Source organism: Natator depressus, chromosome 6 (genome assembly GCF_965152275.1).
Source record: "Natator depressus isolate rNatDep1 chromosome 6, rNatDep2.hap1, whole genome shotgun sequence".
NCBI classification, from domain to species: Eukaryota; Metazoa; Chordata; order Testudines; family Cheloniidae; genus Natator; species Natator depressus.
This window is the reverse complement of record NC_134239.1, coordinates 37,217,291-37,245,074: the sequence shown is the minus strand read 5'-3', so window position 1 is coordinate 37,245,074 and position 27,784 is coordinate 37,217,291. Positions and strand designations below refer to the sequence as shown.

Genomic DNA, 27,784 nt, shown 5'->3' with positions numbered 1-27,784 from the left:
GAATGAAGACTCAAAATTAGTGCTCTTTACAGGTGAGATTTTTCAGAAGTGCCTAAAGGAGATAGGTGCCCATCACCCTCTGAAACTCCCAACTCCCTTAGGAGATGCATCATACAGCTATAACACACCTTGCAATAGTGCAATGAAAATTTACCAGCAACATCTAGTTACCCACCTATTACCACAAGGACTGGAGATAACAAAAAAAACCAAAAACAAACAACTAAATTTTTTGCTTGCCTGCTAAAGCCCCAGGGCTCTCCCTTGCAACATTCTACTTGCCCACTTTGCAAGAGACTGACTCATACACTAGTCTGATTCTCCTCTCACTTATACTAGCTTTACTCCAACTTACTCCTGGTTTACTCCAGTTTAAATGAAAGGTGAATCGGACCAAATGTCTAGATCGACTGTTCTCTCATGTATGAAATAAATCCATCTCAAGTTGCATCAGCACAGCTTTTCGATACCTGACATGAGTTCATTCATCACTGCTGCCTATTATAACTAATAGTTATAACTCAAACACTAAGTACTTGTCCAGTTTAAACATGGAAAACAACCAGCTGAGGGCATAAGTGTTACAACCAAAAGGCTGCCACAGAAATATTATAATGCAGCTCAAGTGTTGGCCTGTAGGACAGTTTTGAGCAGCTGTTCCATGCCTATAATTACCATAGCTTTCCCCTTGCATTCTCAAACTGCAATCTTACACATCTTCTAGACTGTACACAAAAGGCACTCTCAGAAAAGCTCTCCCACTGTGGCTGGGAACGTATATTGCAGTATCGTATATGCATATTCTAACCAGGATTGAGGTCTAGCCTGGCAATCTGAATATTGTTTTTCCTTCCATCCTTCTCCCCTCCCCTCCCCCATCCATTATACTGAAGCACAGGGTACAATCACAAAGAGGCTGTGGTACAACTTCCATATCCTTATTTTCCATGACCTCAAGCAGCTTCCTTGTTATAGTTACAGAACCTTTCAGTAGCTCACTGAAAATCAAAACTGATTCTTGTGGCTTGAACATTTGTATTTTGCCCCTTTAGCTAAATCCAGCTGAACTCTGAAAGAAATAATAATAAAATCCAGTCCCCAATGGCAGGAGCGATGGCAGTACAGTTGTACCCTTTTGTTCCAGTCTGATTAAGGGTCATTACTCGGTCTATCACAGACTCTGAGCAATAGGATACGTGATTTTGTAGTCGTTTTATGGACTCCCTGGGCTCCGAAGAATCTAGGAGCACAGCATCTAATCTTAAAAAGGAAATAGTCAAGCTCTTTAAATCTAATTTTGCACATACCTTAAAATAAATATACTTTCACAGAGGGCTCTGCAGCTTTCGTTACTGTAGTCCTGCTGCTTCCATTTTTTACAATAAATGAAAGGGGGAAAAATATCACTAAATACAGCCTCTATTCATAGAATAAGATCTTCTCTTTGGCTCTTCCCATGAAGATGGAAGTGGCCGTCTTCCGAGTTCTTCAATACATCAGCCTCCATCACAGCCAGAGGGGGATCATTTGAAACTAATCCAAGGTATGTGGCCCAGGGCCAGAACACAGAACATTGAGGGCTCTGCATAACTTAATAGCAGTGACTAGTACCAAGAGCTAAATTTAGACCTCCATTGCCTCCAACTTATAAAACCATGGTAAACAAACAAAAAAAATCGAAGACGCCATCGATCTTCAGACAATGAGTAGTGACAGACAAACATCTGGCACACCCCAGCAACACAAGCTATGACTCATCTAAAAAAAATCTGAAGCGTGATGTGATTGCCAATAACTAATCACATGACCTGTTCCTGGGAAGGGTATTATCTTTGTAGGGTCCTTCCTTGGACTATACTGTAGTCACGGTGAGAAATGCCCACATGCTTAAAAGACAATGGAAAGGGTAGAGGTAGGAAAGGATAATATGGGGGGGGAAAGGGAGAAAAACAGAACAGATTTTGGTTACATCTGTCTTATCAGCCTACTGTGGACTTCCCAACATGATCTATTGTGCTTAGTTAAGAGACTAAAAAAGCAACCCCAAGTACCTGAGAGGCAAAGAACTCAAACTAAGAGGGACTTAATGGCTGTGCATCTTTGATCCAGAGCTCTGACCTCAGCAGCCTGCCTGCAGCCCACAAGCCTCACCCTGGCTTTGCCCAACCTGGTTACTCCTCCGAAGCTGACGTTAGTACCCTTCCAGCTCCGAATTTGCCCCCAATGCGTCCTACTTCAGGGATCAGTCTCTCTGTGAGGGTCCAGTGAGAGGAAGTGTTTGGTTCACGGCCTTTAGAGTACAACACTCCAACCTGCTGGCATTCTAGAAGCACAGACTTTACTGAACTTACACAGCACTGAAGATTTATGATGAAAGTAAAACAAGTTTATTAACAAAAGAGCAGGGATTGAGTGATACCAAGTAAAAGAGCTAAAGGTAGAGATGGTTACAAGCACATAGAAGAGAAAGCATGCATCTAAAAGTCTAAAACTTAATCCAGAAATACAGTCTCCGTTCTCTCACCCACAGTCTCCTTTCCAGCCTTTTCCTGCCCAGGATCCATCATAGGGATCAAATCACTTGATTTCTTTGTCTCCTAAGGTGAAGGATGAAGATGGAGTCGCGCTCTGTTCTTTATATCCCTAAGGCATATCTTTGTCTTAGAAGTCAAGAAGGCTGCTTTGGGGATTAAATCTCATGTCTCTCTCTGGGATGCGGAAGCCATGTTAATTCTCTCTCTCTCTCAAGTTCAGGATAACCCATGCTGGGTTAGCTTGATGGCTTTGTTTACTGCTAATATGTAAATTGAGGTAAACCCACATTCCTCTGTCTAGGACAGACCTGTTTATCACCTGTACCTAGGCTAGACTGTCTTGTCTTCAACATGTTCTTCAACATCCCATATAGGGAATCCATAACTTCACATATAAGGTTAACACATGCATTTTACAATGATATTAATAACCAGCGTGTGTTAGATTTCATATGGAACCTCACAAGACCTGTTTTGTACAAATATTATTGCAGTAGTGTGTAAGCTGTGAATACAGGGGTGCCTAGCTCAGCTGTGCTTTGCACAGGGCCCAAGGGCTTTCACAGGAGGTTTTATGCTACGTCTGCACCTTACCAATCTTGGGGCCAGCCAGAGGGACTAGTTTGGCCCCCAGTGCAAATTAGAGCAGCCACTAGTCTGCTCCAACTTATTCCTGGCTGTAATGGCCCCCAAGAGGCTGTCCTAAGAGCTGGGGGGGACAGAGCTGCTACAATTCTCCCAAACACCCCCTTTTCCTAGTCAAAAGTTCAACAGTATGCTGGCTCTACACCATCTATGGTTCTCGTATGGCAGAGGAATAAAGTTTAAGATGGCTTTCTGCCTCTTATATTGCTTGAGTGGCCCACAGCAGGTGGAACAAAGACCAGGATCTAGCCCACTGTCTTCACCCAGATGTTGAATGCAACATTAAAAGTCCACTTTGAGTAAACACTGGCCAGTTATCAAGTTAACAACTATATACTCACACTGGTCTGTTTCAATTTGAGAAAGAGAGAAGAGTAAGAGAATGTTTTTAAAACCCTCAGTCCTGATACTAAAGCTTTCTGCATGCTGGCCTTTTTTTTTTTTTTAAATGGGTTAAAAAAACCTTTGGCCACATCCTCAGTCGGTGGAACTTGGGTGAATCTAGCTCCTGATGTTTATGTGGTTGCTAACATCCATATATAGTCATGCGCCCCATGACTGCAGAGATTTCATTTAATTTGTAAGGAAATTCACCCCTCTCAATTTTTGTGCCTCTCTTCTGTGTTGGGAGCCAGCTCATCTTTTTCAAAGTTGCTCATCCATCCAGGTAACAAGTCCCCCTGCATTCAGGTTGCTAGTACAACCCTTGTCTTCTTAGTTTACAAGCTGAATGGAACCCAACATAGGTCCATCCATGGTGACTCACAACAGAAGTTCCTGTTTAATGGGAAAAGCAGAACTTGGACAGGAGAGATTGGACAAATTGTATCTGCATGGGAATGAACCTCTCTTCCCCTGCACACACAGCTTAGAGTTATATCAGAGCCTGGCATTCCATTAGTCCGATCCAAATGAAAAATCAAGTGTGAAAGCCTATTTTGCTGAAACGTGCTTTGTTTAGCATAACATAAACAAACCTTTAAAGCGACACTTCATTAAAAAATACACACCACATTCTGCCTGAAAACTGTGTTCCTACTATTGTAATGACTACCACCTGAAATTACTACAACTGAGAGATAAGAGAGAAGCAATTTTTCTCTGTTATTGTGGTGTGTTTAGTTTGGCATTTGACTGCACTTTGTGTACACTCAGATTTTCTGTTTCTTCTGTACACAGACAGTTCCTCCCAAGTTTGTGTGTTTTTTCTACATAGCAACAAGGAAGAGAAAATGGAAAATGTGAACGTTAAATTACAAAAATGGACATGGATATTTAGGGACAGATGCAGTATGTGAAACTCTTACTAACTCCTTTTTTGAAACTGACTTGATTTCAAGTTGGAGTTCCTTTAAAATAGCCCTAACACATACAATTTAAGTACCTGGAGGTATTGCTTTATAGACAACTGTGCTTTTTAAGTCCATTTAGGGCTGGCTCTCTCTTCTAAACAATCATGTGAAAATTGATTTCAATTCCTATTCTTTTATGTAGTTGGCCCAACTTTGTAATGGGTAAATTACCACTACTAATTTTACAGATCAGGCTTGAGATTAGTACTTCATTTTCCTCACACTTCAAAGAACAGAATCATTCCCCAACAGGATCTGGGGAAAGCCCATTACTAACAAGACATCTCTCTGTCACAATCAGTCACAACCTTCTTTGAACAGCAATCTTTTAAAGTTTCTATGTAACAATTCCATCATATTCCCACCTCATCCCAAAGTAGAAAGAAATTAGTCTAGGTATCTGTGCTACATTTAGGTGCATACTGTAACCAAATATTTGGTTACAAATGTTACAAGACATTTTAAAATATTAATTTGTAATTACTGCTGTTTCTCATAAAGAAAGGTTAGGAATTTCTCTAATGCCCTCAACCATGCAACGACTTTCACACCTGTTGAACTGTCTGAACTGTGAACACTCCCAATGAAGTCAAGGGGACTACCCTGAGTGTGAGTTTTCCAAAGACAAAACTGGCAAAACTGCCATTAAATTCAGTGGGACCAGCATTTCTCCCACAATACAGGAAGTTAAAACACACGTAAGGTTTTGCAGGATGAGGGCCTAGATATATTGAGTAATTTGAATGTTCTCTGCTTAAACCTGGTTCTCAGTCACGCTGAGATTACATAACAGCGCCTTGATTTCAGTGACATTTTACAGAGTAAGGTACTGCTCACTGGGATTAAAGGTGGTGGAATCAGGCCCGTTATGCATTTACCCAAGGAATGTTTCAATCCCTCTGAAAAAGAAATGGTATGAACCTAGTACAAAAAGCAGTGCCAAGCTGTTGGTAGGCTCATGTAAACACCACAGATGAAGAGCTTCGCCAGTTCAAACAAAAGACTGGATACTATACAGATTTGCAATCCTTTTGTTATTTATTACCTACGCTTTCATAGGAATGAAAACAAATCAAATCAGCTGTCAACTGGACAATGGCTGAGTTCTCCTTAGAAGCCCTGTGGAAGAGGAGACAAATATTGAAAAGAAAAAAGACAGGGTTTACATGCTCTGATTTAAAGAAAGAATTGTAAATAAAACTAGACGTGATGAGACCACCTTCTGCAAAAGAAAATAAAAAAGGGATGCGTGAAGTAAATTCCCTGATCCAGCAAAGCACTGAAGCCTGTGTATAATTTTAAAGCACGTTAAGTGTCATGCTTGATCTGTGCCCATGTGTGGAGTCATCCTCCTGTTTGAGGAATTGAGGGCGCTCTGCACCTCAGTTTTCTATCTATGTTTACAGTACTTCTATGGCTCCGTTACCATAGTATCTGAAAGCCTCACAATCTTTAATCCTTTTATCCTCACAACGCCCCTTTGAGGTAGGGAAGAACCATTATTCCCATTTTACAGAGGTGGAACTGAGGCAGGCAGGCAGGCTAGACCTGTAACCACAGGCTCATCCTTCCTCTCTAGGACTGGGTCCTCCTTTTGTAAGGTTTTCCTACTATAAACTCACAGGCTGAATATGACTGTTTGAACCTTAAATGATCAACATATGCAATGACATAAAAAAGTCACTGTAATGTCCACTCTCTGGAATGGACAGATACACAAAACCACATTTTCTGCTGCTGTCAGCTGATGTCTCTCCATGGAACTCGATCAAGCAGCACCAGATTATACCGACAGAGGACACAGCCCATAGGAAATAGCCACTTGAAATAACCTATTGCATGCATGTCAGAATTTTCTTCTTTTCCGCTACAGGCTATTACTGAATTTTCCTTGCGTCTTCTGTTTGAGCATGCTAATGAGCTCTAGCTGTAAGCATACATTCTCTGGGGCTAGTTTGGACTGCCGTTCATATTAATCTCTTGCCAAAATGTTTAAATAAGTTTATCCTTGAGGGTATAGACATGCTGTGCAGCTGCAAGGTGTTAATCCTAATGGTAGCACTCACTCAGCCAAAGCTGAAGTTAAATCGCAGCCAGTGGGTCGATAGCACGCTCCAAGTATCTACTGACAGACTCTGAGCCAATTAAAATGGAAATGTCCTAATGACAATCGACTACTTTTGTCAGTGTATGCTAAATGTACAACAGCATCTATTGCTTCAGAAAATTCTAAATCAGTCAGCGTCATTACAATACAGTACGAAAGATTCAAGGAGCTAATATGTTAGGTCAAAACCTTTCTAGTCTTCTGATGCTTTACTGTATACAGAACCAGGAAAAAGAATAAGTTAGTGAGCAAATATGATATTGTTGGCTGTACCTATTAATGGCCAGCAGAGACCCTGGTAAAAGTCCCTCTATAACATCAATAATGAGTGCTTACTTTGTCTACTGTACATGGGCTACACTTACATAAAGATAATATGCTGTTATTGGAAATTGATAAGTCTAAGAGACCTATAAAGACTATAGCCTTACTACAAATCAGTGTTTGCCTCATTGTCTTTAATCCACAATGTAGATGCTCAGGGTCTGTCTTATTACACTGAAGCACAACACTATGAAATTTTTCCTAGCTCATCTTTTTTCTGGTAAACAATGTGGCGATACTGGCGGTCATGAATGAAGAAATGACGTAACACATCACTACGCTTCTGAGATGTAGTACTTGGAACATATGTGATTGTTATTATTGTGCAACTAAAAGAAAGTACGGCGAATACTACAAGTTGGCACTTTTACTATTGAGTTTATGACGACGACTGTCTTTGAAGGCATGCGCCCACAGCCCATGCTGAAGCCACTGGGAACACCCACTAAAGAACCTGAGTACAGAGTTCTACAGGACAAAAGGGACGAAGGATGGACTTTCTATTAACTCGGATGATCTGGTTCAATTTCCTCTGTTACAGACTTCCTGTATGATCTTGAGCGAGTCACTTCAGGTGGGATTTTTCTAAGCAACCTAAGAAATTTGGGCACCAATTCCCACTAAGTTAAGGAAAATCCTAATTTTAACCACTCTGTCTTATTTTCCCATCTACAAAATGAAGCTGGTATTTCCCTCACCTTGCAGGGGTACGGAGGACGAATTTATTGGCAAAGCACCCAAATACGATGGTGTGAGGAGTGCCTAAAAGAGCCTGCACAGAAATAAAGATGATGTATTTTATCCAACATTGTGAAACACCCTACATTTCAGGTTTCCCCAAATTAAGGATATATTAAATGCATTAGTGCAATATTTTAGAAATTTGAAATGTTCATCTTTCAAATGCCACTGACAAGCTTCTGATCATACAAATTGCCAAGCTGGTTCCAAAGGTTTCATTTACTGGAATTGATTCTATTTGTTATTCAACCTAAATTTTCAGATTAGTTTCTTCAGTGTAAGTGTCTTCATTACTCTAGCATTTCCTACTGCAGTGCCAGATTGAAAATATTCATCTTTTTACAGGAAGAGTACATATGAAATTTTTTCCTCTCTCCTTTAGTAGGTGACAGATAATCTGTTTTCAATTAAATTTAAAATTGGCACCATCTTCAATGATCTAAATGAGGCCATTCTGTCTTCATCCCACCCGCCACGCAAACACAGATGAAACCTTGGGTAAACAATTCTTTTGTCTATACTTTTAGCTAACTAATTCCAGATAGACACACTGGGAGAGCAACTGTTTTCCTTGGAATCAAAGTATTTAGCTAAATGTGCAGAGATGTGTGGAAAAGCGACCTTAAAAATTAAAGAATGGCCTGACTTGTGAAGCTCACATCTATATCAGAACTCACTCAAAGTTTAAATTAACCCATAAAGTGCTGAGCTACAAAAGTCCAGCAATGGATCCTTGCTTATCCCCAAGTCTAGATTTTCATTCAGGTCCATCTCTAATAGAAACAGCACCTTTATGTTTCACATTTATTCTTAACAACTACGATGTTAAATTTGCTTGGTTCATTATTTTTCTCACAATTGGCCGTGCTAATTCATCTTTGTATCTGAAAAGCAGTCTGGGATAACCTTGCACTATCCCCACCAGCCACAGATTCTAGAATGAATTGACAGTGTGGCCAATGATGAGTGAAGTGGAGAGAGCACACCGTGCTCTTCAGAAGTTACATTGGCTCTGCAGTGCTAGCACAGTAATAAGCACTCATCTGTTTGGTCACTGAATTGTTGCGTTATGACTGGGGAACAGAAAACCCCAACAGAATCAATTTTCTGAGCACCAAACTCAAAACCGACATTTGAAAATGAGCAATGATGTTTCAACAAGATTTTCCTTTGGGAGAAGAACCAAAGAGGGGGAAAGAAATGAATAGCAGAATCCATATATGACTATGACCAAAGTGTTCAGACCTGGGAGCCTGAAGTTCCCAAGTCTGTACTCAGTGGCCTAGTGACCAAAAGCACCCAGCAGCTCCTACTCAAGAAAGCTATTGGTTTGTAACCAATACAGGTGAACACAAGAGGACATGGCAAGACAGTGCATTTCACTGTTAGAAATTATTACAAGGAGGGATCCTTTCATAGCTACAGAGTACATTCATGTGCTTTCAAAAATAGATACATTTAACTGACTTACAGTCAGATAATTATCACGTAACCCCAACGTTTGAGACTAAACCCTGCATTTTCAGGAGATGGACTTAATATACCTCTCTAATGTACAAGAAGAATGAGGTGGGGCTCACTTATAGATCATCCTTTGATATTTTGGTCCTACCCTTAGACAATTAGGCAGTCAGGCATTTTAGTTTTGCTGCATTTCTAATTCTTATTTACGTGCGTGGATGAACTGTAGTTAGTATACTACCTGACAGAAGAGCAACTCAGTAAAAGATATTACCTCACCCACCTTGCGTCTCTAATATCCTGGGACCAACATGGATACAAACAACAATTTAAGTTCAGTCATTTGTCTCTAAGGCTTGATGTACACTGCAGAGTTTGGTTGACGAAACGCAGCTTATGTCGACCTATGTCAGTGTCTATGCTACAGCCTTGTTCCTGTTGATATAAGTGCCCTACTACATGGATATAATAACTCTGCCTCCACAAGAGGCTTATGTCAGGGTACTTAGGTAAAGGCAGTGTCCCTGTAGATACTGCCTTACTTACATCAGCTGTTGGCTAAAATTCTTGTCTATTTCAGGGCTGCCTGCCAGAGCTGTGAAATTGACAAGAAAGGCTGGTAAGTTCCCTGCTGTGAATCCTGTGCCTGGCTCACAGTTCAGGCCATCACCCAAGGGTGGGTGGGTGGGTGTGGGAGCTCTAGCTAAAGCCCAGCTGCCCTCCCCCCCAACCCCCCAGACTTCTGGCTACACACTCCCAGCAGGCTGCTGCTTGGGCTCCCCTCTCGCCACTGGGAGCCCCGCTGCCCCGCAGGTTCCGGCTCCCAGGTAGGCTGCTGCCTGGGCTCCCTGCTCCCCCTGGCTTCCAGCTTCCTGCTGGGGTGCTGGCCGGGCTCCCCGCTCAATTTCAATTTTCTCAGTGTCAACTTCACTGCTGGTAGGCTCTGTTGTGAAATTGAGCCAGCGCGGGGCTCACAGAAGGGGCTGTCACCTCACCTTGCCCCACTTCAGTCAGTGCAAGCGCTCCTGGTGAATACATGCTCCATTGGCACCAACAGCCGATTGAATTACTGAAGTGGCCTAGGTGGACCTAAATTAAGTCAACCTAATTTTGCAATGTAGACAAGCCTTAAGATCCCAGTTCATGCCACTTCGGTGACTCCAATGTAGTAGAAGTTATTACATAGTTTTCCTCTCCTTTCTCTGGAGGCCTTGTTTTTGGCTTGATCCCTTTTAAGCCCCCCAGAAAGTATACAGACTAAAAGTAGCTTATATTAACAAAAAAGCCCACACAAATTAATTTGTTTTTCTGCTCTTTGAAATTATGTCAGTAATTATGCTTCTGTGGATGACAAGTTTAAGAGTCAAGAAGCATACAAAAGATTCCCCTACCCAGCAAGTCTGGAGCCATGACCTCAAATGACTTTTTATTTTGGCAACACCACATGCGGAATGTTTATAGAGCAAGCACTATCCCCTCTGGCAGAAGTCCTTGCGGAGACAGGACAGAACTATGGAAAGAGGCAGGGCAGTGGAACACAATGAAACATCCATGCACACGCCTCCCCCATCTATTTTGGGTGCAACCCCTGAAGAAGGCTGACTAAAGGGACCATTGGAAGCAGATGACTATCCCTACAGTGTTGAGTGTGTTCTGGATACACAGGCTGAAGCTGAGAAATGAGGGTGTAGCGTTGGAATAGAGAACCTGAGACCAAATATATTTGCAGATGCTCTCATTGGCCGTCTACACATGCGGTGCATTAAGACAATGGTGACAGCCATGTTCAGGAGCCACCTGAACATGTCCATATACGAGAAACTTGATGTGGCAGTACTATGCACAAGTGCTTAAAGCAGCAACTGCTTGCAATTGTTAAGAATATTAGAATGGCCATACTGAGTCAGACCAATGGTTTATCTAGCCCAGTGTCTTGTCTTCAGACAATGGCCGGTCCAGATACTTGTTTTCTTTAGTTATGAACTCCACAGCTTCTGGGGGTTGTATACATGAAAAGGGTGTAGTCATGACTCCATATCTGTCCTCTTGATTTGCATCCTCAAGACAGCACATTACTTAGGCAGCACCCTCCTGCACAGTGAAGGAGCAGAAGGGAGCTTACAGGCTTTGGAATTCTGAATCAGGTCAATAAGAGAGATCAAGCTCAGATTTCACAAGGTCAGCTTCATTTGTGAGCTGTTTACTAATCCTTCATGACTAATAAAAACAAATCAAAGGTCAAAGAGCAACTTATCTGATTGAACATGGGAGATAAAAGGCTCAATAAAATTTAATACATGGCATGTCTTTCTACTAATTGTTACTAAACCTTGGCCTATTACATTGAGAACAGCCAACTCCAGCCTCCTCTTCCTTTTCCAGGAAATTTTTTCAGACATCTCTTTTATTTGTATTTAGTTAGTAAGGTAAAAATGCTGAGTTACATAATGGTGACACATGGATATGGTGCATATCTGACACTAAGTGGTAAGGTGTTGAAATACTGGACACGATAAAATAGGAATTCTGATATTGCTTGGTTTTATGCCAGGCTAATGCCACATTTATAAGGTATCTACCAAACGGAAGGTAGGCATGAAGACACAATACACTGTACAAATAGGTAGTAAACATGGACCACCCCTGCCAGCCCATTCCCTACCTTGCTTCTCAATTCATAACTTTCCATGTTTGAGTAGGGAATTTATTTTAAACGGATGCTTGTTTCAATTCATCCTAAAGGTCTCCACATTAGAGTTGTGGTGAGCTGAGAGTAGGCATGAGTTCCAAGCACTATTCCAATGCCCTCTGGGACAATGCTCTGCCTCTCCCCAAGTTAAATTACAGGGAAGGACAGTAAGAGCATTCCAGTCGACTCGCCTGGGCATAGGGGAGAAGCAGTCTCCAAAACATCTGAGTCTTAGCCCATCTAGGGCTTTACAGACAATTATCAACTTTTTCTAAAATCTTGTAATAGTAATAACTAAGATGCTCATCACCACAGCATCTGGGTGCACCTGGAAGCACACAGGGAGCCAATGAAGAGCCCAAAGAAAGAGCCCTATTTAACCAGGGGGCTGCAGTTCTCTGCACTAACAGATGCTTCTGAGTCGTCTGCCAAGCTAGCTTCAAGCAAAGCACATTACTGTAATCTGGCATGAAGGTGACAAATGCTCAGGGACTGGCTAACTTTATATCAAATAACAAGAACCCCAGCCTCTAGGTCAGTTGAAGATGACAAAAGGTGTTTCATGCTACTCTCAGAGTGATAGCAGTGGGTCCACTAAACTATTAAACACTGTGCACCATCCAGACCAGGAGAGTCTTTTTCCATTGATAAAGGGAGCAGTTGTAACAACTGTCAGCTCTTCCACATACTTCCCCCCTTACTTACCAACATTAGCTCTGTTTTATCAGGCTTGATCTTCAGACACTTATGACAGCCTTCATTCATGATCCTACATTGGCGAGAATGGCTAACAATCACTCCCGTCACTTCAGGAGAAAATTAAAGACTGAGTGTGCCATGCACAATGAGCCTGTTTAACTCATTGCCACAAGCACATGGAGACCAAGCCGGATTCAAAGAAAGACTGGACGTTTATATGGACAAAAAGTAAACTATCCAGAATTGCAACAGCAAGAATAAAAAAACAAAAAACAAAAACAAAACCCGAACAAAAAAGAGTTGTGGAAACCCTCATTCCTCAGGGAATAAGCCAACATGACTGGGGTTAGGAAGAAACTTTCCATGGGGACAGGTTATTCCATCACTCCCTGCTGCAGGATTTCTTGAACCTTCCTCTGAAAGTAGCTGGTTGCTGGCCATTGTCAGACACAGGATCCTGGACTAGATGGACCACTAATCGATGCAGTACGACAAGCCCTGTGCTCCTCACATAGATGTTAAACTAGAGGGCTGACAAGAAGGACACCCCGGTGCCCCATCAGAAAAGAGAAGAAATTATTCACAACTATCCCCATGATAATCTTCGAAATGAACAAATGTACTCACCTTTGCATACTCCTGTTCACTCCCACCAGGACTTGCAAGCAAAGCAACATCACCTAGTGTGCTCTGCTGTCAGAGACTGGTGAAAGTTCTAACAAGAGCAGCATAGACATCTCGTCTTAATTCCCCATCATCATCAGGAGATCAGCTACCAAAGACTCCAGGCTACATGCCAAGGATCAAAAATTCAGGTGATGCTGGTGTTGGCCAGCAGCTACCAGCTTGATAACTACTCTGAGTAAGAGAGCAGGTTGAAGACTGTATAAAAGCTTGTGATACCAACAGAAGATCTTGGTCGTGTGACACCTCTTAATCAACCTGGCAAGCCACAAATGGTGCTGAACAGCCCAACCTAGGCAAAAAAGATTTGCTTTCCACAGACTGGCCCCAGGAAGATAAAAGTATACTAGCCAAACATTTTCACAAGCCAAAGAAGCCCTGAGTGGCTAACTGAGCCTCACGCTCTGGTCTGTATTGGTGGTCTTCCAGCAACTGAACGGCAAGCATCAGACAGAAGCTGTATTTTCACTATTCTTTTTCTTCATCTCTTTGTGGGTGCTTGTCTGGTCTTGTTTTAGGTCTGAACTTTAACAAAGTTTGAGAAGACACCTAAAATTAGCTACAAGGAGTCCTGTGGCACCTTAAAGACTAACAGATTTATTTGGGCATAAGCTTCCGTGGGTAAAAATCCACTTTCTTCAGATGCAGTGGTTCTTCAGATGCAGTGGTTTTTTACCCACGAAAGCGTATGCCCACATAAATCTGTTAGTCTTTAAAGGTGCCACTGGACTCCTTGTTGTTTTTGTGGATACAGACGAACACGGCTGCCCTGATACCTGACACTAAAATTAGCCGACTACTGTCTCTGTTCCTTCTCCATCCTCCCGCAACAAGGACGTTTCAGACCATCTGAAACAATGTTTGGCAAGGAATTTTCCCTTTGAAAGTCTGTAATCTTACGATCTGCCTTGAGTAAGGGATGGCTCATACCACCACCGGAACAGACCTTGCTCTGAAGAGGAAAGTAAATTACTTCACCCTTTTTGTGGAGCAGCTCACTCTTACCTATGACCCTGATTAGCTCTCTGACTGGCAAGTAGGAGGGGTGGAACCAGCCAGCGCTCTTCCCACACCCCTCGCCCCCCCGCCCATTAACTTGCAGTGGGGTTTGGCAGCTCATACTCTAGGGCTAGAGTGGCAATCTAAACAGGGCCACACAGAAGAGTAAATTCTGGGACATTACTCAGTTTAGCAGGCGCAAAAGAGGGACTAAAGGCTGTGACAATCTAGCCCTTTATGCCTCACCTAAAGCTCCCCAGTTGTAAGCTGACGAGCTAACCTAGTGTCAAAAGGATCTTTTGTCCAGCTCTAGCGGGCATGCGCACACACATATACAAGTTCTTCTCTAGCAAGTTACTTTAACAAAAACATTTTAAAAATCCCTTACCTACTCGGTGCACAAACACTTCGAAATTCAGCCTTATAACATAACCAGACAATTCTGACTAGGAAAGCAACACAGGATTTAAAGCAGGCAATTTCGGAATGCGTCTCAGGACAACATTAACACGCTACAACAAAATAAGCAAAACTTAGCAACCTGCTAAAGTAAAAGCGATTGACTGAAAAGGTATTAGAAACAAAGGCAGGAGGTGAAGAAGATGGCAAAAGGTTTCTTGCATAGGAGTCATTAGCACACTACAGCTTTCATTTTAGAACAACCGTTACATAAAACATTGGAGCAATTTGTGTTAGTCTGGTATATTAATGCGTGTAATCACAACAGATTCAGCATGGAGCAGCAATATTTTAAGCCATTAGACTAATAAACATTAGTTTAATGCCAGTCAAACAGTGATTTTTACAATATGCTAAAAGCAGTAAAATAATAAAACGAAAACATGAACCAATATGTGCAGAGAAATGTCAAATCAGCAAGTTCAAGGGTACTTCACCATAGTAACATGCAAATTCCTTTATAATTTCACATTTCAAAAGAATACATGAGAAATTCCAGCCATTTGAAATGAGTTCGGAGACCACCACCTGAGGAGATGAGATCAAAGCCTTTGTCCTTATTCTTATGTTTGCAGTTCATGAAGAAAAGGAAAGTGGCAGAGAGAAATATTTACATTGCTAATTTGTATATTTGGACCAAGCATGAATGCATTATGTCTTTTGAGCTTCTACAACTTTATCTTCCATACCCAATCAAGTGCTTCATAAACATGTCATGCTTTCAAAATATTAATAAAAATTAAGGATTAAATTCAATATATTTCTAAATTCATCACTTTAACTGGAATGTGAGGAATGTATGGATAGCAAGTGGAGGAAAGTCAACTAAGATAACCTTATCTGTACTGCACATTGTGGGGACAATGCAGACCTGTGACCTAATACTTGAGGTAGGAGCTCATAAAGTATTATCTTGCTCATATTTTTATTGCTGTTGTGTACTCCAAAATTCAGAAGGAAGAGGAAAAGCTGTTTCACAGTGGCTTTTATGAATCAAAAACATCTGAATTTATACAGGAATTACTAACCCGGTGACTGGCAATTTCAAGCTGTTTTTGTTTGTTTGAAAAATCAAATTTACTTCTCAGATGCTTAAAAAAATTTCAGGTCTTCTTTGGATCCTAAAGTATAGCATGAAAGTAAAGGAAGTCTACCTTTTAGAACAACATTAAAAATTATGGTTTCTTTAACAGATTCTTAGGCAAGTAATCCTGTATTGAATTAATAACTATGTGACCCAAGCATAATCAGCTTGACTTTTCAAAAGTGCAGACCAATGTGATTCTAATACCTGTACAGTAATTATATTTGAAACAGTTTGAACCAAATTAAAAAAACAAAACAAAAAAAAAACCATGAGTTGACATGGCTGAGATGCTTTATATCTCTGTAACTACTGAACACTAATGAGGTCTGCAGCATAGATGTAGCTTGCGTTCCTTAAAAAAAAAAAAAAAAAAAAAATAGAAGAACACAAAGAATGAAATGATTTAGAGAGGCATTACCAGCATCAGCTCCAAACCCATGTTTGTTGGAAGGGCTCTGTTAAGCAAGTGCTTCAAGACTAGAGTGGCAGTAGATTTGCTTCCCCCTGCCCTTCTTCTTAAGCAAACAAATGCCATTGTTAATACAAAGCATAGAAAAGAAAAAGGCATCATTGTTGTGGGTATGTGTTTTAAATGGCATGTGCTACAGGTGGAGATTTATAGAGCAGGGGGCTTTTGGAAATGGCTCAACTGTAGGCAAGAAAAAAGGCATTCACAGTCTTCTCATCTACAGTGTGGCCTGTTCACATAGTCAGAGCACAGAGAACTCATGAGGGATCGGAGTCCTGAATTACAGCTGTTTAACATCTGTATGAGTTTATGTACTATCTTCTTCTTCTAGCAGTACTATAAAGGAATAAACAGAGGGCATTTAATCTTATAAAAGCTTTATTTAACAACAATTTTGACTGAAGCATGGAACTAACATGACATTCACATTGATCATTCTGCTTATATGTTACATCCCTTTCCCACGTCTGTATGGTCAATTTAGATTGCATGCTATTTGAGGTAGGGACTGTGTACTATGCTATATTTATTCAGCACCTGGGGCCCCAATGTTGGTTGGTCCCTGGGTACAGGATAAACATGATTAATAAGAATCAATTCTCATTGACTGGTTCATTTCTTCACACTAAAGCACACACGCGCCAATTGCAAAACAGTACTTAGGAACTTCATTACTCCTAATCCAAAGGGGATTTAGACTATTGATACATTATAACGCAGGGAGTCAACAATGAATGTGTCTTGTCAAATGGATCCTACAATGGGGCCAGGGTGGAAACAGCACAATGATCTCTCAGAGTATTTCAATTCCATTGCTTCTATCCAAAACCAGAAAGCACGAAGACAGGCAAAACTTACAGCCCCCGAGCAAGATCAGTTTGCCTGAAGGGTCAATTTAATTCTTATTGGAGGTGCTTTGACCATTCTTATTAAAATACTGCCCAACATTCATTCTTTTACATAAAAGTCACTGGTCCCTATTTTGATTTGTACATCTCTTAGCCAGGCAAACTTTCCATTCCTGATAGGATTTGGGCCTTGGGGATTGTGTGTCTTGCCTTTTTTAAATCAGAGCTGGTTGAATAATTCATTGAAAACAACATCTGTTGTTCCTTTTGGCAGTTCTTCATCTAACAATTCTTTGAGAATGTTTTTTATTTCCACTATTCAAGTAGCTCATACAGGTTCAGTAATACTAATTGCTAACACATTCTGTAATAAAATAATTATTTGCAAGCCAATTTCTCCATTATTTTACCAGCCATATTTTTTGCTGAGAGAAGCAAGGAAAGAGGTGAAAGAACTGCAGAGGGAGGAGGAGGAGGAGAAGGAGAAAATAGGATAACCAAAAAGATAACCAAACACGATTAACTGGGCAGTGGTGGGGGGAGAGAATCATCACAATGTTACCATACAACAAGTTATTGTGAACCGCAGCCAAGAGTCCAATAGATTTCTGGAGCTTACAAACTGGAGTAGCAACATCCTTCTGTAAAGAGCTGAAGATAACAGAAGGATAAAGCTTATCAACAAACATTACCTGGGTTCCCTAGAATGCAATATAGTCCTTGAAAAGAACACATAGCATGTACTACAGCGTGACCTTCGTAATGCTATAAATATTTGGAAAAAAAAACCATGGGAGAGGCAGGTGAAGTTAAAGGAAAGAAGCTATATTTTCATCTGTGTGTGCAGTTCTGTCAATCCCTGAGCTCAGAGCTCTTGTTCCCACGGAGAGTAAATCCCATCACCAAACTCCTATTCATCTTAAGTAGATGTGACAACTTGTTGTGCAACATTAATGGTTATGGGCCTGAGTCAAAGTCTTATGAAATCAGTGGAAAGGCTCCTATTAAATTCAGTGGGCTACGGATCAGACCACAGAAGAGCTATAATATTACAGCATCCAGCAGAAGCAGAACATGTAGAATCAATTTGGGTATCTGCTATTCAGTTTGCAAAAGCTGATCGGTAGATAATCCGAATAAGATTATAGCGAAATATATTGTGCTTTCCTTTTCTATATGTAAAAGGTTCCTCAGTAAAAGGCTGACTATAACCTATTTTAGCTGATCTCTGGGAATAAACTAACATGCATGCCCCAAATATAAATTATGCCTTGTATTAAGAAATTCCAGGTATGGAGTAAAGTCTGCATATAAATGTACTGGTAAAATATGCTCAATCAGCATAATTAATTCCATGTTTCCCCAAATTCTAGATTTGGACAACTGTTCAATAAAGCACATTACAACGCAACAGTACTTTTTACATAAGCGTCACAAGCAAATTACTTTATGGATTTTAATCCAAACACATTTTAATTTCTACTGCTGGCAGTTATGCGGCTATACAGCGAGATACACAACAGGTGCCAATTTCTAGTGGGAATTTGATCACCAGACTCCTAAGATAGTATCTTTAGAAAAGAATTTTTTTAAAAGGAAGAGAGGAAACAGTGAGCTTTAAAAAGAACTACGTTTATTTTTGTTTACAGCAAATGCCATAAATAAAGCTAAACAACTCTCACAGTGTGCAAAATACAGAATTTCCATGTGACAATTTAAATACAGAATTTAATAAAAAATTTGCTCAGTTAAGATCATGAAGCAAAAAGAAAGCAAAAGATTTAGGAGGAGAGGGACAGAATCCTTGATGGCATTCTTTAAAGAAATGAAGACTCTGCAACAGAAGGTAAAGAAACATAGCAATAGCAAGTGATTTGAAATGAGAGACCATTCCTTCATAAACCTTATCTTAATGAAGCATGCAGCGTTTAAGTAAAAAAACCAAACCACTGAAATTATAAAAATCCATTTTTGTGTCCTAGCCTTGTGGTGCAGGAAATGATGGGTTAATGCCATGCAGCGAGCTGGGGTTTTTTGTTTTTAGTTTTAAAAAGGGATTTATAATTCTTGTAAAGAGTTTAATGATACCAGCATGCTCAATTATTTTAGCACTATGTACACAGGTCAGCAAGATAACCTGATCCTATAGTCCTTCCTCATTCTACAGTATGGCATGCAGGATGAATCCTTCACCAGGGGATGTTTACAAACTCCATAACGTTTTGTTCAGAGAGTTTCAGATTAATTCACTAAGATCCTGCATGTGCAATTGCATTCACAACATGGACCATTGTCCCAGTGATTTCAATTAGAATATGCAAGAGTGCAGGGTTCCATGCTAATGGATCCATTTGCAGGATTGGTACATAGGTTCTCATTTGTAGCACTCTCTCTTTTTAGATTATTTTATTCAAATATGCTTGACATTTTAAAAAAATCCCACAAGCCCTTCATAGGAAATAAAAGTAACTTCTCATGCACCAAGACAAATCTATTATCAGTTAATAAAACAAACTCCAAAGTTGCTAATAGGGCATAGTTAAAAATTAGTTAAAACAATTGGAATCAAACAAACAAACATTCTAATTACACAACCCTGATAGTTTAATATTAGAAACCGAATTGCCTTAAAAATAAAAGATCCATTATTGTTAATGGATCTCTGGGTTTTTTTTTCCCTCTTGCATAGGAATTTTTATTGCTCTGAATGTGGATTTTTGTTTTTATCAGAAACTTCAACTTTTTTCCTCCCTAAATTTTGAGGAAAAATGGTTCACATTTATACAGCACGGCTTCATCCAGATAGCTCAAAAGTGCTTTATGAAACTGGTAAGCATTACTATCTCCACTTAAACAAGACACAGAAGACCATCTGTAAGATTCTTCATGCTCTAGTTCTGAATTAGTGCAGATATAATACTTGGAAGGAAGTAGGGTTTTATTTAATTAGTGTTTGAGAAACAATGGAGTTGCTTAACATTTAAAAAATGAGAAGAGATGTACATGCAGGGGAGGAAAAAAAGAAATGTCCTTTACAGAAAAATAAGAAATGATCTTTTCTTGTATTGTGCGCTGTGCAATTGGTTAAAAAAAAATATTATGCCAAAGCTTTCATCCATTAATATACCAGACACACACAGTTTGCTCCAAAATGGTTTTAAACAAAAACTACGTAATGTTGTCAAACGATATTAGGGGTTAGTTACAATATTCTGAACCTGGCAAGCAGAACAATCACCTTACAACAGAAATGTTTCAGCCAATGAGAGGATGTAGAACTGGAATGTTGAAATGAACTAAAAGCAACACAGGATATCGGAAAAAAGAAAGAAAGAAAAAAAAGAAAGAAAAGAAAAGAGAGGAACCTTAGTTTGGCTATAGGTGTTATTCATAGATTACTAGGCCAAAAAAGTAGAAAAATCAACCAAAATTAAACTGCCTTATTAATTTATGAGTGATGGCTTTCTTCATTAATTTATAAATAGGAATAGTTATGAACCTTACTGGTAGAATTTTAAGGCTAAGGATAAAACATAAATGGATTAATTATATAGATACCAGTGTGACATTTTCAGCAATACTAACGATTTTGAAATGCCAGCAAATATATAATTTCATGTTCTTTTATGAATATTATAAACTTTATAATCATGAATATGCCCTGAAATTTGTTGTGTTTTTTTAATTAATCTATATACAACCTACGCTTAACTTCTTTGTCTCACTTTCTACTAATAAGGTTCATTTTCTTAAAATTCATGGTACATCATAGGTTTTCAAGCTTCTTACTACACAGTTATTCACTTAGACTACCATTATGCTAAGGCTGCTAAAATTCAGAACAAGTGACAAACATTAGTGGAGAAATCTTAGGGGAGAAGTATTCTGTTGGACTGTTTTAGTGTCTGACAGTCCAACACTCTGAATCAAAACTCATGTTAAAAAAAAAATCAGAAAATGCATTTCTTAACATTCTTTAGGATTGCTGGAGTAACATAGTAAACAACATTATAGGCTTCTTTATTTTTAAATTAAATTTTTACTAAAGAGGAGTCCAGTATTCAAAATACTCAAGTAGCACAAAAACATTTCTCTACATCTCTATACCTGCTTACCATATTACTGTTATGGTCACTGTCTCCTGTCAAAAGTCTAGCAAATTTTCACTGGAGTATGTTTGAGCATTAGTGGCAAGTTGCTTCAAATGACATGCTGTACTTGAAAACCATACAAGTTCTTTGTAAAAGCCTTTGCAAATATCCTCCTCATCCCCCTGAAAAAATCCCGAAATGCCTTCTCATTGAAAACTGTACATGGTTTCATTTTCTGTATTTTTTAAAATAAAGAAAATTATCTAGAGAAAAATCTGTTTCTATTAAAACACCAAGCTAGTTTTGTTTTTGACAACATACATTCTTTTTACTGCCAAACAAACATGGAAGCTTCCATTTGGTCTTTTGCAATATATATATTCAAATCAACCCATATAAGGTCATTGGCAGGTGACCACCCCTGTTTGTTTTCTACCAACTGCTGGCAACATGTTTTCTGTGGCTTAAATTAATACCTTTTTACCAGAAAAAAATGCTACAGATGCTTTTAATTTTTTGGAGATCTGTCCATGTTTCTCCATCAAATACAGCTTTAAGCACTGAGATAGGGAATGTATGTATAATTAGCTAAAGGAGTCTAGACAATAGTTAGAGTTTGGGGAATTTTTAAAGACTAATTGTCATCAGGTAGCACTATACATTCTAGAGAAGCTTTTGGGGTAAGGTACCTCATACTGAGATCCACCACAAAAAACTTTTTTCTTCAGAGATGATGCAACTTTATAACTATTTTGATTTTTCTCTCATTAGCATCTTACACTGAAATAATAAAACATCTAACTGAAAATCATCAGTTTAAAAAAACCACATTATTTCTAAGTACTTCTATTTTACTCAAATATGGCTTTTTAGATATCTGAGTGCAATATATTGCAAACTAAGGGCTCAATCCAAAGTCATTTTCAGCACCTACAACTCCAGCTGACTTCAGCTAGATCTGTGGGTATTCAACTCCCCTTTGGATCAGCCCCCAAGTGAGAAAAACCTCTTAATTTTGGGAATAAATAGCAGCTATCTACACTATGTTTCTTAGATCTGACCATTTCAATTAATCGTCCACTCATCTAAGATTTGCACTTCAAATTTATTTCAGGTTTAAATAAACTAGTATTACAGAAAATACCTAGTATTAACAAAGGATACCACGAGTAATAAATTTAAAAAGGCATGGCTAGAAGTAGGTGCCTTAAGTACAGTAAAAAGCTTTTTTTTTTTTTTCCTTCAAAACATCTCCATGCAAGTAGTAAACCTTGTACCCAGAGCAAAAGATGAAAGCAAGAGAAAAGGGATGTGCCATATTCAGGTTTCAAAACCCAGTCACTTGTCACTATTATCCTGAAATGCCTGAAAGAACATGTTCTTTCTTGGTCTTTAAAGCAAGAATTATAAAATGTAAACCCAGAAACATGGTTGTTCACAGCCAGGAACCCACCCCTGCGCAAATGTTTATAAAATATCCTTCATTTAGTCCCCATGTTCTGGAAATGCATCTGGACACTGAACTTCATGATACCTTTCTTGTACAGTACATGTTTTAAATTCATAGTGTGTTTTGATTGCACTTAGTCTATCAAAGTAAGCTCTTTGTTCACTTAAAGCACATATTAAATTGAAATGTATATAAACATATTGCAAGGCTGTTAATTTTGGAAATCTGAAAGGCACAAATTAGCAAGACACTTAAGAATTTAAACTCTAAAGAACTTTTTCACCCATTCAAGCATGTTTTCAAGTGATAGCTCCGCTTCCCGGTACATATGAGTAAGTACCTCTAGCAGCGCACACAGGAATGGCACACCAAGGCTCAAGAGTTCATACAAATAGGTATAGTTGTATGCATTGTCCCTCAAATGAAGATTGATAGCGTGCAGAAAACCATGCATCCAGTTAGAAAGGCGTCTTGGAATGTCAAGCAGATCCCTCGTCACCCTAAGGGGCCAGCTTAGAGTTTTCCTAAAGAAGGAAGTCATGATACCTGGGGGCCTGTCTTCTGGACCGCTAACAGTAGAAGAAGTACTTTCTGTGGTGGTTTCTGGGTGCTTGGGTTCCTCTTGCATCCACATTTCTGTTTCGAGCTTAAAAAAGGAAAATTAAAAATAAGTGCACAGGGGCTGAAATATAAATGTCTTTACAAGGATTAATAGATTCCATGGCCAGAAAGGACCATCTAGTCCAGTGGTTCTCAAGCAGGGGTACACGTACCCGGGGGTATGCAGAGGTCTTCCAGGGGGTTATCAACTTGTTAAGATATTTGCCTAGTTTTTACAACAGATTACATAAAAAGCACTAGTAAAGTCAGTACAAACTAAAATTTCATACAATGACTTGTTTATACTGCTCTATATACTATACACAGAAGTGTATATTTATATTCCAATTGATTTATTTTAGAATTATAGGGTAAATGAGAAAGTAAGCAATGTTGCAGTACTAGTGTGTTGTGACACTTTTGAATTTTTATGTCCGATTTTGTAAGCAAGTCGTTTTTAAGTGAGGGGTAAGGGGGGAGTACGCAAAACAAATCAGACTCCTGAAAGGGGTACAGTAATCTGGAAAGGTTGAGAGCCACTGATCTAGTCTATGATCATCTAGTCTGACCTCCTGTATAACACAGGCCATAGAACTTTCTGCAAATAATTGCTAGAACATATCTTTTAGAAAATGCATCCAATCTTGATCTAACAATCACCAGTAATGGTAAATTGTTCCAGTGGCTATTTACTCTCACTGTTGGCACAATACTGTATATTCTTGGGTCTGACACCTACAGGTGAATTATGTAATGTAGCGCCACAAATTCCCACTGTCTCTATCTAAATACACAAACATGCAGTCCAAGACTGAAATATTTTATCTTCATAATTTTTAAAGTGGCTCCTCCATACAACTTTTGTTTTTATTTGTATTATCTTATTCGTAGAATATAATTTGTTCTGCAGTTTGCTTTAGGCTAAGACAATGACACACAAAGCATTGGATGGTAGCACAGACAAGTATTTGTAAGGGTGACTAAGTTTCTGTTAACACTGAGAGAATCATTAATTAAAGTTCCACTTCCGATTGATGTCAACTACAGCCTTACCTTATCGAGTCAGAGCTCACTTTCACAATGTTAGCTTATAGCTATTGATTCTCAAACCATAAATATGACAAATGCAAAAGAATAAAAGGTTAGCATTACTTCAGGATACTTTCCCCCATTTTCCGGGGGGGGGGGGGAGGGGGGAAGCAACCAAACACCACAAAACTGCCTCAACATTTACTGCATTAGAAGTATAACCGATACGTACTTTCTCTTGCGTCTTTAATGTAGATCGTCTTTTCCTGTGCTTATTGCTTGTTTTACAGTGTGTAAAATGAGATTTGCAGTAAAATTTACCTGGAATAAAGAAATGACATTATATTTAGCCTGTAGGTCCAAGGACTGAAAACAAGCCAACATATCTGTAAGATGATGGAAGCAACAAGTCTAGTGGTTAGAGGACAGCAAGAGGAATTGGGCTTCTGTTCTATTCCCAGCTTTGCCACTGACACACTGAATGACGCTGAACAAGTCACTTCCTGTGTACTGGTTCACACAGGTGGCATTACCCCATGTCACATATCTATCACACAGAGCTTTAAGGTTTAATTAACATCAGCAAAATGCTTTGGGATCCTAGAAGTACAACGCAATTTCAGATGCTAACCAGTTAACCTACTGAACCTGTTCCACTGTGTATAAAGAAACAGTCATTGAACAGAGAACTGGAACCTAGGTCTACCCTCTTCCCTACTGAGTGCCCTAGCCCCTGGGCTATAGAGTCATCTCACTCTGACTCTGGCCCGGTGAATATTTAGAGTGGAGCAGCTTTAACAGGAGAGATTGGGGTATTTTGGGGCCTGGCTCTTTCAAAGGCCGGTAGTTACTCTCACTTTCCTGAGAGATGAGAGACCCAAGTTCAAATCCCTTCTCCATATCAGGCAGAGAGGTATCGAACCTGGGTCTCTCACATCCTGGGTGAGTTCCCTACAGCAGACTTGAAAGTGGGACATTACTATCTGCCCTTCAGGTGTTGGCTTGTGTGGGGCTCAATCCAGTAAGCAGCTTCTGAGAATGCCCACTGGATCAGGCCCTGCAAGTGAGATAGGCAGGGTAATGCCTAATGTCAGTATCCCCTTGGGGTTTAGGTGTGAGATAGGCACATAGACTGAGTTGGCTGAGTCCACACACCAAAGCAGCAGGAACTCAGATACCATGGGGACTTTAACGATAGAAATTTAGGTGCTCAGGAACTTTAGGTGCCTACAGCGTTAAGGCAGCAGCTGAGTAGGGGTTTTGAGGCTCAGTGGTGCATTATTGTTGGACTTAGGTGCCTAACTGCCACTTCAGGTGCCTAAGTCCTTTTGTGGCTCTAGTCTAAGTCTCTTTGTATACTGTGATGCACTGGTACAGCCACCAAAGATCAGACCCTATTGTGTGCATTTTGGGAAGAAAAGGGGACAGTCTCGTACTTTAACATATCCCTTCTAGAAACAGGGGTCAGCCACAGGGGATCCCAACATCCTTAAAGTTTGGAGAGTACTAGAATACATTGTACCAGCAGTTTGCTAAAGTCGCTGCTTCCAACTTCCGACCTCCAGCCTTTTTTTTTTTTTTTTTGGGGTGGGGGGGGTCCAGACTTTTTCTATCTGTTTCAAGTCTGCCATTAATTCGACCTCATTCTCACAGTGTATGTTGAATAAGAGAAACGTTTTTATAAACTGGGATGATCAGGAGGCTGGAGTGTTACTTTGGCAAGTGAAGGTCAATGCAAGAAACCACCACTTTTTGTCTTTACTTCAACCCACAATGAGAGAAGTGACATGTGTTTGATCTCTCAACCAAGTTTCCAGCAAACTTTTCTTCATTTAAACAGAACTACTATGAGGTCAGTCATAATTAGGCTTCACTGAAAGGGCTGGGACTGCAATTGCAGTGGGACTGCAGATTGTGAAAGATCAGCACAGGCAGAACTCGTCAATGGATGATGCACATCTTCTAACTGAACTACCTGGCCTCTACATTTTTCTGCTCTGTACAAGCTTAAATATGCATATATTTTTTAGAAATTCTTAAATAAGTAGTTACTATATTACCTTGTTCTACATCAAAAGTGTAGATTGCTAGGCGGAGCGTTGTAGAACATACATCACACTTAAAGCATTCCCTATGAAAGAAGTGGCCCTCTGCACTCAGCCGCTCCATGACATATACCCGTTTCTTGCAGAAGTAACAGATGTCACTGCCACCTATAGTCTGAGGAAATTCTTTTCGCAGAGATCCCTGCTAAAGATAAGTAAAAGATTAAAACACAGGTAAAGTATTGTGTTGCCAATCAACTACAGTACATGCATATACTTCATCTAGTACATTGATGCTTTATTAAATATCCCATCACATTTGCAGTTTTTACACACGTACTTAAGATGAGCAGCTGCTGTCAACTTTTCTGCGGTTTCCTTCTTTGTACTCATTTAATAGGATACTTTATGTTTATACAACACTCAAAAATTCTCACTTTACTAAGACTTTTAAGGGACAAAGTTTCAGCTGGCCCTGCACCCAGCCTTCACACAAGATTGTATGTGCACATTCGCATGTGCGCGCGCGCGCACACACACACACACACACACACACACTTTTGTACTTGCACAGGTACAAGGTAATATTCACCCCCCGACACCCATTTGTTAAACTACAGCTTGCTGGTTCAAATGCTAACATTTGCATGAGCAAATAAGCATTAGAAATTAGGCAGATGTTTGCACCTGCAAAGCACAGACATATGTACTGGGGGCTTAGATGCTGAAAGTGTACATGCTAAAAGTAAAAATCAACTCAACCCAAGAGACACTCTTCTGAGGCAGATCTAGCCTCATGCTGTAAGTCTCACTGAAGAAAACTGCCACGGTTATAAATGCCAGAGTATGAAATGCTCTGCTAGTATTTGAAAATATATTTATTTATACCTAATTGTTTTGAGGTTGGTTTTTTTTGTCCTTAGATTGCCTGTACAGGTTTTTACATTGCTTCTTCTCAAGGTATATTTAGAATATGTTAATTGTGGTTTTAAAATATGGTATTAACTACTAACATTTAAAAAAAATATTTCAATGACATTCTTTATTTCCACAAGGTTTATTACTGATGGATCCTGGTATCTGCAAGGCTCATCAGGAACCAAACAGACCAAATTTGGTTATGCTTCAGTTTTCCCACATATGACAAGGCTGCAAAACCAACCTCTATTGTGTACCTTTATTCTACCTAGCTATGGGCCCATGCAGAACTGTCCCCAATGTATTACACGAGAAGTAATAATCTGCATGGAGAGGAGGTAGTTGGGGCTTTGACAAGATACATATGGGCAACATGCAGACTATACCACCTAACCTCCAGATCCCCATAGAGACCATTGTTTTGTGGTACCCCACTTTTTGGTGTTAGCCACAATCAGGGCACAATACACTTCTATCTTATGCTTCCCCTCCAGCTGTGCATTGTGTGTGTGCTAATAAGTGGAAGTGCCAGTCAACATTTGCTCCCTCCATC

At 39.7% G+C, this 27,784-nt stretch overlaps 1 protein-coding gene across 3 annotated transcripts in view; it reads right to left on the bottom strand.

Moving 5' to 3' along the window:
* Nucleotides 1-27,784, bottom strand: part of MICAL2 (microtubule associated monooxygenase, calponin and LIM domain containing 2) — a 184,245-nt gene that overhangs the window by 52,255 nt on the left and 104,206 nt on the right. Inside the window, exons 23-27 of one of the 3 annotated variants that reach the window (XM_074955065.1) lie at nucleotides 26,329-26,518; nucleotides 24,501-24,589; nucleotides 23,186-23,285; nucleotides 20,337-20,394; nucleotides 18,784-18,932 (exon numbers count right to left, since the gene is read on the bottom strand). In XM_074955065.1, coding sequence (XP_074811166.1) covers nucleotides 20,354-20,394; nucleotides 23,186-23,285; nucleotides 24,501-24,589; nucleotides 26,329-26,518 — 420 coding nt within the window. In that variant the 3' untranslated portion in view covers nucleotides 18,784-18,932; nucleotides 20,337-20,353. Of the gene's footprint in view, nucleotides 1-18,783; nucleotides 20,395-23,185; nucleotides 23,286-24,500; nucleotides 24,590-26,328; nucleotides 26,519-27,784 lie in introns of those variants that run through there. The other 2 variants (XM_074955064.1, XM_074955066.1) reach the window with 2 other exon arrangements.